Below are 13441 nucleotides of genomic sequence, written 5' to 3'. Positions count from 1 at the left end.
CAATATGGAAAGAAAGTAAAAACAGGTGCTGGATCATTCAAAATGCCAACAAGCAGTGGATTTGCAATTGTGTTTCCCTCCCTTGTAGCACTGTAATCCCTTGTTCTCAGAGACAAACTGGGTGAGGTAATATCCTGTATTGGATCAACAGAGATTGGTCCAATACAAGACATTACCTCACTCAGCTTGTCTCTGTAATGTCCTGGGACCAACACAGCTACAACTCTGAACAACCAGGAAAGAATGCTGGGCATCTGGTATATTCATCATCAACCTCTCCAAGAAATTGGGCCTGTCTCTATCCAAGTGAGGGCTTGGGATCCTGAATCATGACTTTGTTGTGTTTCATAAATGTCCAAAGATAGTTTTAAGAGATCTGTTCCTGTTAGTTACATGACATCTTGGGGTCTCAGCAACGTTTTTGGCTAGCTGCCGTTTTCAGATATTCAAGCTCTTTTTGTGGTCTGAGGAGGCCTAGTCTGTGCCAAATTGTGGCAAGTGTTCATAGAATCAGAGAATATCAGCATTGGAAGGGACATCAGGAGGTCATCTAGTCCAACCTCCTACTCAAAGCAGGACCAATCCCCAATTTTTGCCCCAGATCCCTAAATGGCCCCCTCAAGGATTGAACTCACAACCCTGGGTTAAGCAGGCCAATGCTCAAACCACTGAGCTCTCTCTCCCCGCCAAAAGTGTCTATCTTAAAGAAAGGAATGTGTGTTTACCTCAATTTACACATAAGTAGTACACAGAGTCCTTGCGACAGCAAGAGAGAGACAAAGCAAATCTGCATTTCAGCATACACGGAGAGAAGAAAGAGTACGGGGGCACCTTCACCTCAGACTGTGCATCACTTTCTTTGAATAAACTTTCCTTTGAAGGGTAATTCTCAGAAGAATCCACTTCAAAGGACAACAGGACTATGTAAAGTGAGGGGCAAGTGGATCTCTGTCTATCTCTCTCACTCAAGAAGACAAAGGAACCAGCCTTTGGACTTTGGGATGGGTTCTGACCTGAGAATTTGGTCAGCCCTGTGCTGGCAACATAGAGTAAGAATTTTACCTTGAACCTAGCTTGTTAAGTCTTAGTTACTAGAAAGAGTTTTATCTTTATTTCTCTAGTAACCATTTCTGACTTCAATGCCTCATACTCATACTGACTTCAAATCACTCTCTTCATATTCAAATAAACTTGTTTTATTCTTTAATACAAACTAATCCAGTGCTGTGTTTAAATTGAATTGTTTGGTAACTCCAATTGAAGTAGCAAACCTTACAGGGGCAAGGGACCTATAATACCTGAGCTGTCCAGGAGATGGCTGGACAATGCAGAACACACATTTTGGGGAAAATCCAGGACTGGGAGTGTGTTGAAGTCACCTTGCAAGTGGAAGCCAGAGAGTGACTGGAGTGTTGCTGGCAGGCTGCAACTATACTCAGATACTCAGGTTGTGACCTCCATGCTGTTTGTGAGGGGCCCATGTTGGGAGCTACAGCAACAAAGCATTGTGAGGCATCCAAGGTTGCGGGGCAGGTCGTGACATAAGCCCTCTCTAGTCTGGACTGCACCTCAGAATGTGATAACAATATAATGTAACTAGTGTTAGACTACTTATATAATGCAAACACATATAATTACATATTTATTAATGAATATATTTGTAACAATTGCCAACACATTTTATATACAATTACATTTTTGCTGAAGTTTTTCCTGGGTTTTATTCCTTTCCTCTTCCTTTCTTTTCTCTCCTCAAACTTTTCACTCTCCCTTCTTTCTTTAAGACACGTCTTTCCAATTCTTCCTTTCTCGCTTCTTTCCTTCCCTTTTTTCCACTATACGAAGCTTCCCCCACCTTTTTTACATGCATAACGTTTTCTCCTTTCATTCAAACTCAAACCCGCCACAATCGCTCTTCTTTATCTGTCAGCCAGCATTCAGACTGTGTTCACTGTTGACTGTCAGCTGCACCTCAATCCCTGTCCTCTCCTTTTAACCTCAGGCTTATCTATCAAACAGCATACTTCATTTTGTGTGCATGTAGAGTAGAGACAGTGCTAGGGAGAGAATCTCTCCTTAGTCTCTTCTGATACTTACACACTTTTCCCCTCCCGGGGAAGGAGAGGAGAGACAGACCTAGAGGTATCTACAACCATTCCTCCCCATTCACAATTGACTGAGTGAAAAATTGCCCCTGTTTGAACAGCATTTGGTCAAACAGAGATCTCCATACTAAACTAAAGATCAGATTATACCATGCAGTTGTACTAAGCACAGTAGTGTATGGAGCAAAGACAGAGATTGGAGGTTGCCCAACATAGATGGCTGAGGGAGATGCGATACAATTCATGGCAAAACAAAATAAATGCAAAACTAAGGAATCTAACAGAGCAGGACATGTTAGAAAATATCATCAAAGAAAGAAGGCTCAGGTGGTTGCAACAAGTATATTGTACAGAAGATGGGAGACATACTAAGCAAACTTTGAATTGGGTACCCAAGGAGGGAAAGAAAAAACAAGAAAGGCCAAGCAAGAACTTGCAGAAGATAGTGATGGAGAATACTGAATGTGCTGGTAACCTCTGGGAAGAAGTACTACAACTAGCAAGCAGCCATAATCAATGGAGGTACTGGATTGCACTCAGCTCTTAGGCAAAGGGAATAGAACACTGATCTGTTTCTCTTTGAGAAATGGTGGTGTGAGCACTGCTCGTAGCTGAGGCCTGGCCTGACACAAGTAATTAACACATAAGGGAGGCCTCATTTCTTGGAGAACAGAATTAGGGAGGTAAACAGATCATAAGGCTCAAAAAGACAGAATGTCTGAGCCAGCTAAGATAAGAGGGAGAACTCCCATGGAACCATTTACTAACAATGGACAAGAAAAGTTAGGAATGTAAGAAGGAGGTCAAGCATGAACCCTCTCATGGACAGAGCATGCTGTACAGGGATTGGTTCCTGCAAAGTGATCAAGCCAACCCCCAAAAAGTGTGATACAATGTATAGTAAATGCAATGAGATGTGTAAATGTGTATGAAAGGAGAGGGTTTCTTTGCAACTTCAGATGTGGTATGCCCTATACCCACCTCCTACACTTGAGTCTAATCAACTCAGCATAGCTTTGCTGTGTGCCAAATAAAGAACCCGAGTGATTAAATCTGGAGTCAAACTGAGGTTTTTTGGATCCCAGAGAACTGGATAAAGTGTTCTCCAAAACTGAACAAGGTGCTCTGGATAAGCAGAGTGGAAAAAATCTCGTAGGAAATCCCAACATTGCTGGGCAAGGAAATAGCTTAATGGGAGCCCTACACACTTCTAAGCATCAGTGAATCCAGAGACTGTCCTTCAGCAAAAGAAGGAAGTTGGGCTTTTCATAGCTGGCCTCCTTCCTCTTTCCACTACGACTGTGTTTGGGGTCATGAAGCAAGGGATTTTCAGAATAGGACCAGACCTGGAAACATGTGCTCAGAGTATATGGTAAACGCGGGGTCCTGTGTGGTGGCACTCTTGGGTCAGCCCAGTCAAAAACAGAGAGGACAAGGACAGGAAATGGGGACAGGTGAGAAATATCTAACTGTGTTGACAGGAGACAGAAGGAAGGACAGGATGCATAGGAGGGAAATATTAAGAGGTCTGGATAAGATTTCCATAAGCATCCATATTTTTAGGTTTCCCTGAACATTGTTGCTTTCCTGCCATAGAAATATATAATAATGCCAATGGAGCTGAACATGGTGCATATTTACAGCATGTGGTAACATACTTTCCAACATACATCTTTGGCACCAAAGGTTCAAAACAAACAGACAAAACCAAAAAACACACTATTAGTTCAACGGAAGGCAAAAAAAAACAAAAAACAAAAAAAACCAAAGAGGGACTAGGACTTGGGGAAGGAGGATTCTTCTGCCCCCCCCCAGCAATCAGATCCAGTGTCTCCCGTTCGCTCCATGCTGGAGCTGGTTTGCGATTCTGGGGGGACTGCATGGTCACCTGTGCTGCTGAACTTGCCACACTGACCAAATAAGAAATTAAATTAAAAGGTTCCTGGGGCTTTTCCTGTGTACCTGGCTAGTGCATCGGAGTTCAAAGTGCTGTCCAGAGCGGTCACATTGGAGCACTCTGGGATAGCTCCCAGAGGCCAACAACATCGATTTGCATCCCAGCAAGGTCAATTTGAGCGCTACTCCCCTCGCCGGGGAGGAGCACAGAAGTCGATTTTAAGAGCCCTTTACGTCAACGGAACGGGTTGCTTGGGTAGATGCATTCATTATAAAATCGACCTAACACAGCTAAATTCGACCTAACCCTGTAGTGTAGACCAGGGCTAAGATTACAGAATGATCCACACCTGGGAGAGACCAGGGTGATTGCCCTATAAAGAACAGGAGGAGACTAGCAAGGGACCGGGGAAACTTAGGGAAGCTCCTGCAGGAAAGACTCGAAGTCAAGGGAGCTGTGAAAGGGAGACACTGCAGTGAGCAGGATGCTTCTGCTAGAGACCCTGACTGAGAGAAAGGTTTGTGCCTAGAAGCCAGAACCAGAGAGCTGAGCAAGGCTGAGTGTCAGCCAGGTAAATCCTAAGAGTACTGGGCCAAGTTCCTACTAGAGATCTTAACTCGGAGAAGGGTTTGGGGCCTGGAAGCCAGAAGGCTGAGCTCCAGACAGGTAAAACCAGAGAGGCTTTGAATTGGGACCTAGCTCTGGGAAAAAGTGCTGCAGGCTCTCTACTTAAAGGGAGAGTGTGACTTAACTGGAGTTATGGCATGGAGGGCCAGTATCTAAGGACTCAAAACATTTCCCTCCAGGGTCCCATTTATTACCTGTGGCCTGAGAGTTAAGGGGCCCTGAGAAATTGTTAGCAGTATACTAGAGAGTGACCTCTGGCCATGAGGGGGTGCGCAGGAGGCAGCCAACCCTTTTCCAGAATGCTACAGTATTAAACTTGGGCTCAGACATTACAATATTCTCTCTGATTCAGCATACAAATTAAAGTAAACATCTGCAATTTGTTACATTCCATAACCCATTATTTGCTTCTATACCTACTAATAAATGCAGCAAAACCTCTACAACTTTCTGCATCATTATGCAACCTCCTAAGGGATTATCCCAAATGTACAGAATACAATTTTTCTTTCTTACAAAATCACATCTCTTAAGCAAATGATTTTTGTTGCACCCTATCACTATAACCTTAAGCAAAACATAAATCTTTTAGGGTACACCCAAAGTAAAACTAATCTATGAGGTTTCATGCAGATATTAGAATATATAAATCTCAATACTACCTTTTCCCTTACTTCTAAGTTTCAAATGGTGAAAGAAAGTAACTCTGAGACCCATCTTCCCACGTTTTCTAAAATGGAATTCAGTATTGTAGATAACAATAATATTCAAAGATACTGCAGTAGCTACCCCCATCTTGTTTTCAGAGTTATGCATTTAGTTCCATATCAACTAAATAATTTGAGTTATAGAGTGTTATCCTAACTCATTTTGAAATTAAGGACAGAAAAACAGAGAGGGGCTGAACCCATACGTTATGACTGGGATGTTCAAAAGAACTCAGTGTTGACCTAACTCTGCTCCCATTTACTTCACTGGGAGCACAATTAGGCCAACACTGAGTTCCTTTGAAAATCCCACCTTATAACCAAAGTCATGGATCTGGATCTCGGCTTCTCTGTTTTCCTTCATCTCTAAATGTTGAATTCTCCTATGATATGTGTACATTGGTTATTTCTGACTCTGTATTCAGTTTTATGAATATTATCTTTATAATTCATATTCCTAAGTATACATCTTAGATATACTTACAAAGTTTAAATGAAGTGGGAAAATGTGAAATATAAAATGCATAAACCCTTTTGTTTCAACTATATTGATAAAAAACAAACATACAAGTTACATTTTTTTAACTTATACTATAACAAAAATTAATAGTAAATATTTGTAAAGGATCATGAATCCTAAATAGTTCCTTTTCAAAAGTGCACCTTACCCGTTTTACTAGAAGTGATTTGTTTATTAACTGCCTCTCTACCAAAAAAAAAAAAAAAGTAGAACATATCCACAATTTTCTCCAGAGATTTTATTGTTAAGCAGTTTCGCAAGTGTATGGAAATGAGAATTCAGTTGAAATTACCTTAATAACCAAATCAAATTTCTGGTGCAAATCCCTGTTTATTGGCTTTAGGAGGCTGAGTACAGCTGTTGTGAGATTCATACAGAAGTACTGTGGATAATCCTCAGGAGTCCCTGCAAAAAAGATATTGAGGTTTGAAAACATAATTGAGAGGAATAAGTACTGTGTGTAACAGCTTTATTTAAACCGTACATTTACTTCACTCATTAACCAACAAAGGAATAAAATCAAATTCAATTAGTACAGGGGTAAAAAAATTATGCAGTATGTGAGAAAGAAAGAACAGATATAATAATTTCTTTTGTAACTTTCAAAAGTTTAAAAACAGCTGTTTTCACAATTTTTAATTAAATTTGAGGATTTATAGTCCATGTTCATGTCACTAAACATGTCACTAAAACATCAGCACTTATGACCTTGAACATTCCTTCTGTTCCCTTAATATATCAATATATTTAATACTGTACAAAACAGAGGAAGGGAGACTTGAAAGTATGATTTTCCTTTTTTTTAAAAGTATTTTAGAATGGTAGGATCAGATAAACAAAAGCAGAAAATATCTCACTGCTGGCCTCAGTAAACAACTGCTAATCGACAGGTTAGGCCCACTGTACAAAGATTTACACATGTACTTAAGTGTATGCACTGTAAGAAGTCCCATTAACTTCAATGGGACTACTCAAAGTGCATAAATGTAACCATGTGCTGGTCTGTGCAAAGACAATATAATAGACACATTTTCTACTTACTTACAGAGTTTTCACTTTTAAGATTTAGAAAGAAAAGAGAAGAGGTATGCAGAGGTGAAAAGGGTGAGGTAAAAAAGGTAGTACTTGAATAACAGCTTTGGCAGAATACAAAGACAGCACTTTTTACCGCAGATTACCAAGTGCTCCAGAAAGGCTTATTATGGGAGTACTGCATATATTGCTGAAGAGATTAACAACTAAATTATTGGTAATGTTTGCCTCTGTTAAGCGGCACTGTACAGACCCATACACAGTTGTGATCTACAGGCTTTACTGTAAGGGAAATTATGTTTCTCCAAAAGTTAAAACCTATGGCAGAACTAGAATTTTGCAGGAGCCCTAGGCTCCATTATGGAAATTCTACCCTTTTAAGAGCCTTGCCACAGGGAGTGAAAGCTATCAACTCTGACAGTGTCTAAAGGAAACTCAATGTGTGAGCTAAAATCTACCCTGATCATCTTTGTTAGCATATTGAAAAAGCAATATCTTGTACTGAATAGGCACTTTCATCTTGGTCAAAGAGAGAGAGAGAGAGAGTGAATGAATAGCAGGAATGCTGTATTCTACTTTACAGAAGTATCCAGAAAATCAGTTGCTCCCAATGCTGGTAATAAAACTGCAAAAACCATGGAATGGAAAACAGGTGTACACAAGAGTTAAATGTTTAATTCACAGGAGATGGAGATAATATATGTAAAATATTGCACACATACCTGTGTGTACATATATATATACACACTCACCAACAAACAAAACAAGTACTGATATAATATGTTGAAAAGATTTTATTAGCTTGAGATGGCCATAGTACTCAAGAGTGGTGTACCTTATACTGGTCATTTTAAACAAGTGGTGATAAAAACTTCACACCACACTATCATGCATTACTATATGTAAATACTACATATATCAGTTACTTGATAGCGTATATATATAATTTTAAGTGTCTAAAATATTTCTATTTATAGTATTCATAAATGGATTATTTACTGGATCACTCTGTGAAAGATGTGGGGGTACTCTTTAATAATTGTATCACTGTATATGTATTTGTCACTAGTATGGTATTTCTGTACAATATATGGAAATGGATATTTCATCCTAGAGGTGTGTCTGGAGAGCAAAGACTGCCAGAATATCAGAGCCAGCCTTAAGGGCACTAGCCCAGTCTCCAGCGCAGCCCCAAACCCTTTACAAAGGAGAATTCAGGTCATCCATACACATGAGAAAGAACCAAATTGGAAGAGAGAAACAGAGAGGCTCACAGACACACAGGAGGATACATTTTCAACCCTCTCTGAGTGGAAACACACATTTCAACCACTTGGGGACTGGATCTCTGGGTGGCAGCCCCCATAACCCAACCGCGTCAATGCAACAGACTTGACTGAGTTTGGCACCTGTAAGTTTCCCTTTGGACACAGAAACAGCACCTTCAAAACAAACTATTAGTTATTCATTCACCCAACATTATAAAGCACCTGGAGCAAAGGGTAAAAATAATAAAGGCTTATGTTTTGAATATATGAATATTTCCTCTTACCAAACCCTTACATTTTCTTTGCATGCTTTGATACATGTCATATAGTCTAATTACCTCCATCCCTGTGCTGTGAGAAGCATTGTCCTGCTAGCAGCATGCTCCCTGTGTCTCTGTGGGTCTTCTTGCTTCCCTGACAGTATCCAGTTATGCTCTGTCCACTCACACTTAATCCCCTCTCTTTTCTAGGACTGGGGTCTTGTTATAGTTTAGGATCCTCCTTTGATCCTAGGCTTAACCTAGGGAAGAGTACACCATTCTCAGCTGGAGGGGAGCCAAGTAAGGTGTATCCCTCAATAAACAGCTCTCTCATTGTTTCCTCAAGGAGTCTGATCTTATCTTCTGTGATTATTTTGCTTCTCCTGCTTAGTTCCTTTAGAACGCTTTTGATATCAAGCAACCAATCACCCCCCCTCCCTTACACACACCATATTCATAAAAAATACAAATATTTCCAATTTGTCACACAAGCTTTGTATAAAGGTCAAGTTTATAAACCTAAGCCATTTTCTGGTTTAAAAAGAATGCTAAAAGTTAAGCTCCTATACTGATATTTAAATGTCTACAAATAGTAGCCTGATTTTCAGAAGTGCTGAACCTCCAGCAGGTCTGGGTGTTCAGCAGATAATAACTGATAGGTTGCTCTAGGCATAGGAGGCAGAATGTTAGGTTTGAAGCTCGGACTGAGGAAAGAAGATGAATGGAGGAAGCAAAGGGATTGAATGCAGGACACACAAGTGTCCCTGAGGGAAAACAAGACCAAAGATATCAGATAGAATGGGAAGAAAATTAAGTTGGACATGGTAAGTAAGGAGGAGGAGCTTGAACTTGATGCAGCAATATACAGAAGCCAATGGAGACAGAGAGATATGGACAGATTGGTGGAGGAGGACTTTGATAGAGATATTTTGGACAGACTGGAGGAGGAAGGGATAAGAGATGCAGTGAGATCATACAACAGAAGATTACAGTAATCAAAATGTGAGATAACATGGTTTCTGCGGTGGTTGCTGCAGTGGGAACAGTAAAGAGAGGGTGAATTTTGGAGGAATTAAACGGGAAGAAGCAAGGAAGGACTTAGAGAGCAACGATCTATATGGAGAAGGAGAAAGAAGAGCTTTTGCCAGATCTTGAGATTCTATTGTAAGGATTGTGATATTTGTTGTGCTTTTCTTAAAACTCCATCAACTGGAAGGAACAGACTGCATGAAAAATCTCAGCTCTTCCTTTAAAAATAAATAAATAAATAAAAAAGCAGGTTTCTAGAGCCCATGATTGGGGAGAAAAGCTTAAAATCAAGAAGCAAGTGCACCATAATGGCTCAGAAACCAGAAGAGAGAAAAAAAACCCCCATTTAAAAATAAATAAATCATGATTTAAAGCCAGTGTTATGACTTTTTTAGGGCTTGATTCATATTAGAATGCTTGGGTTTGGCAATACTGAAAGAAGAGTCTATAATTTTATAAAATGCTTATAAAATACATGTTTATAAAATTATCATTGGGGAAGCAATAGCTATGATCTTGGTTCTCCTCTCATTTGTACTGGAGTAACAGTAGTATAGACAGGGGAGCTATATTGGTATAAAGGTTGTGTAAGTGAGGATAATCTGATTGTATACACCACTGGTGGAGATTTATTATAATGTATATGTTTCTCTAGGTGAAGACAGACTGTACAGATATTAATTTTCATTTATGATGCATGTAAATTAGTGGCTCTTTTTGACGGTCACGAAAGTAGTGTTTAACCTGACTATGGGGCATTGCCCTTGAGCATCCCCTCATGTCCTGTTGGTTTGCTGCCCTTCTGCTCCCTCTCCCCCAGCTCTCCTCCTGGACCTAGCTTGTACTTTGAACAGTCACGCTGCCTCACTTTAACCCAGGAGCCTTCCAGCTCTCACGGAGCTGGATTGTACATTAGGTCAGCTCCAGGGACTCAACCAGCTTCTCCTCCTGCTGGCCCCTCTCCCCCAGTCAGTCTCTTTACCTTTATACTTGGGAGGCTTCAGCAGTCCGACCTCCTCCTGGTGGTATTTATCTGCTATGAGGGAGAAGGAAGCATATATGGTAGTCCCATTCCCAAAGCTCATCCCAATTGGCTGGGAGAGAGGGGAGCCTTGTCCCACATACTCTGCAAGGCTCCAGGTCCTGGGCCGTTAAAGAAACAGTAATATTTTCTCCCCAAAACACTCCTTATTCCTAGAACCCCTTCCTCTCTAGTCGTCAGTCTCCTAGTTCCTAGGTCCTTGCATAGATCAAACCTCCCAAAAATCTTAAAGGGACCACACCATGGGACAAGGTTTGCTGACCCCTAGGCACTACTAGGCTTAAGAGGACTGACTACCCTCATCAAAATCCTACATAGGCTTTATTTGAAATTCTTATATACTACATGAATACTTCAAAAATGTTTTCTTTATTGACATGTATGAACGTGCAGTTAGTATGTCATGTGGTACTTCTGGGTATATAGAGAAACTAAGAATTCTTCAATAATAGTTTAAATTATATAATCATTTATGATGCTGCCAATGTGCAATACTGTATATTACAGGGGTGGCCAAACTTACTGACCCTCTGAGCCACATACAGAAGTTTGAGAGCTGAGGAGCACCTGATGGGGCTTGGGGCTTAAGCTCCATGCGAGGTGCCTACTGGGGCTCAGGGCCTCAGCCCAGCGGGAGGTGCCTGCCCGGACTAAGGGCTGGAGCCCCAGTAGATGCGCCCCATGGGGCTGAAGCCCCAAAATCCCCCTTCCTGCTTGGCAGAAGCCCATACCCCACCACCCTGCTGCAAGGCAGAGGTCCCGAACTAACCCCCCCCCGCCCTGCCAAATCTAGTAGGCGGAGAAAGTGGGAACATGGGAGGATCTGTGAGCAGCACTTTAACAGTACAAGAGCTGCATGTGGCTCACAAGCTACAGTTTTGCCATCCCTGATATACTGGAAACCAGCTTCACCATATAATTTATTCATTTATCTTCTTAAAGATAGGCCAGATTGAAAAAAATGCATTAGGCAGGAGTAAGATTATTCCTTAGCTACGCACAGTTTGGGTCAGTGGGTATATGTAGACCTGTCATCTCTACTGAAATATGGTTCAATTCCTGAAAGTCGATGAATGTAAAAGTTAATGTATGAAAAATGTTTCCAAGTGTCAGGTTTTCAAATGTCAGAATACCAGACGCTATGCAATCAGAAATCAAGTATTATAGTGCTATACTGTGGAGTTTAGTTCTGTAGACATTAGCCTCTACCCTAGGGTGCGTCAGCTAGTTTGATCTGAAAGCACCCTTAAATTCTGGTCAAAAGCTTGTGTGTGAGACTGAGAGGAGATTTGGGAGCAACACCCAAGTAAGAGCCCAGGTTAAATCTGCAGTGAAAACATACCCTAAAGCAAGAGGACTTAAGAATCACATGCTTCTCTGAGAGAAAAATTATCTCCTAATAACTTTTAGTTCTAACTGGAAAGTTAGGTGAATTTTTATTTGAACACAGTAACTTGGATAATGACCAGGGTAACCTAACTACATACTGTAACTCAACCTGTTATGGTGCAAATGTAGAACTGTAACTCAATAGGCCACAAAAATGTAAGAAACTTATAAAATGTTCAGTTATTATCTAATTAGTAAAAAATAGCATATTCTCTCACTTTGTGGTTCAGCACTTCTAGTTTAAGTAATTTATAACAGTCAAGTGAAATCTTACAATGTCTGTGTGGGAGATGTACGTTTTGGTTTACAATGGGGGAAATCCCATGTGATGAGAAACAGCTGAAAGGAAGGACCAACAGATAATTCATTTCAATTGTATGTTTGAAATACTGCTCCAAAAACTTAGCATATCAGCCTGCATTCTCATATATTTTACTAAATTCACTGAATAATGCACTTCCACTCCTTTCCAGATGAAGGCTCTCAAATTCACCAGTGTATGTCATTATACTTCTTTTGAAGTTATTTAAAATGCCAGTAGTAGAGTTTTAAAGCTATAAAGTAGTGCATACCAGCAGAAGAATAGGCATATTTAAGACCTCAGAAGGTTCCTTTTTGAAGACAAAAACAGAAATAAAGACTAGTACAAAATTACTGTTTTATTTTTTTCTCTCTAGAGACTCAAAGTAGTGTCTACTTGTGTGTGCTTTATTATGTTCCAGTGGTAAGTATCTTCCCATTATAAGTTTGAATTTTAAAACTGCACCACCCCCACCCTTCTCTCTTCCCCAAAAGAAACCCAGTCACCTGATGGTTATAAAAGCAACTTGCATGGGACACGTATGTTTCTGTGAACCCTATAATCTCTCAGTTCCCAGGATGGTGGATCAGAGGAATATCACAGAGGGGAGTATGTCCTTAGACTTTGTATGATGTGGGGAGCGGAGGTTTGGCTGGGTGATGGTCAATCATTGTTTTAGGTCTTTTTCCTATCAGCTCATAGAAGAATTGGGGAAACCTGTTCCTATCTGTCCAAGAGGGAGAGGGAGAGTGTTAAATGATACGGTGTAAGTCCCCCACAATAAAGAAAGGGGGAGGTCTTCATGAACCCCTTCTTGAACTGTATTCATCCAGGGCCAAAAGAGACCATGGACAATGAAGACAATCTGATGCAAGGGAGGAGAAGGGGCAGGTTACAACCTTAAACACAAGAAAATAAAGAGTAGGTGGATGACACCAAGATGGCACCAAATTTCTCTGGGCAGAAAAGTTCAAATTTGGCTTTTAGAAGGAAACTCACCGTAGTTGCCATCCCCTGACAATTATTACACTACACTACAAAGTTTTGTCAACCATTCCCCCTATCTGATACAGTTATGCTGGCAAAACCCCCAGTGCAGGAGTGCTGGAACAATTTGTATACTGGAGGTGCTGAGAGCCATTGAACCAAACTGTAACCCCTGTATACGATGGAAACCACTTCCAGCCAGGAGGTGCGGCAGCACCCCCTGCAGCCCTAGTTCCAGCACCTATTCCCCAGTGTGGACACAGTTATGCAGAAATCA

The 13441-nt window shown here is 40.7% G+C and overlaps 1 protein-coding gene across 1 annotated transcript in view; it reads right to left on the bottom strand.

The window, feature by feature from the left end:
• PCDH15 (protocadherin related 15) overlaps positions 1 to 13441 on the bottom strand; it is a 665248-nt gene that overhangs the window by 329122 nt on the left and 322685 nt on the right. Inside the window, exon 10 of the mRNA XM_043551059.1 lies at positions 6149 to 6261. Within this exon, the coding sequence (XP_043406994.1) occupies positions 6149 to 6261 (113 nt within the window). The remainder of the gene's footprint in view (positions 1 to 6148; positions 6262 to 13441) is intronic.

Source organism: Chelonia mydas, chromosome 7 (assembly GCF_015237465.2).
Source record: "Chelonia mydas isolate rCheMyd1 chromosome 7, rCheMyd1.pri.v2, whole genome shotgun sequence".
In the NCBI taxonomy this organism is placed as follows: Eukaryota; Metazoa; Chordata; order Testudines; family Cheloniidae; genus Chelonia; species Chelonia mydas.
The sequence above is the reverse complement of the archived record's forward strand: the minus strand, read 5'-3'. Positions and strand labels throughout refer to the sequence as shown.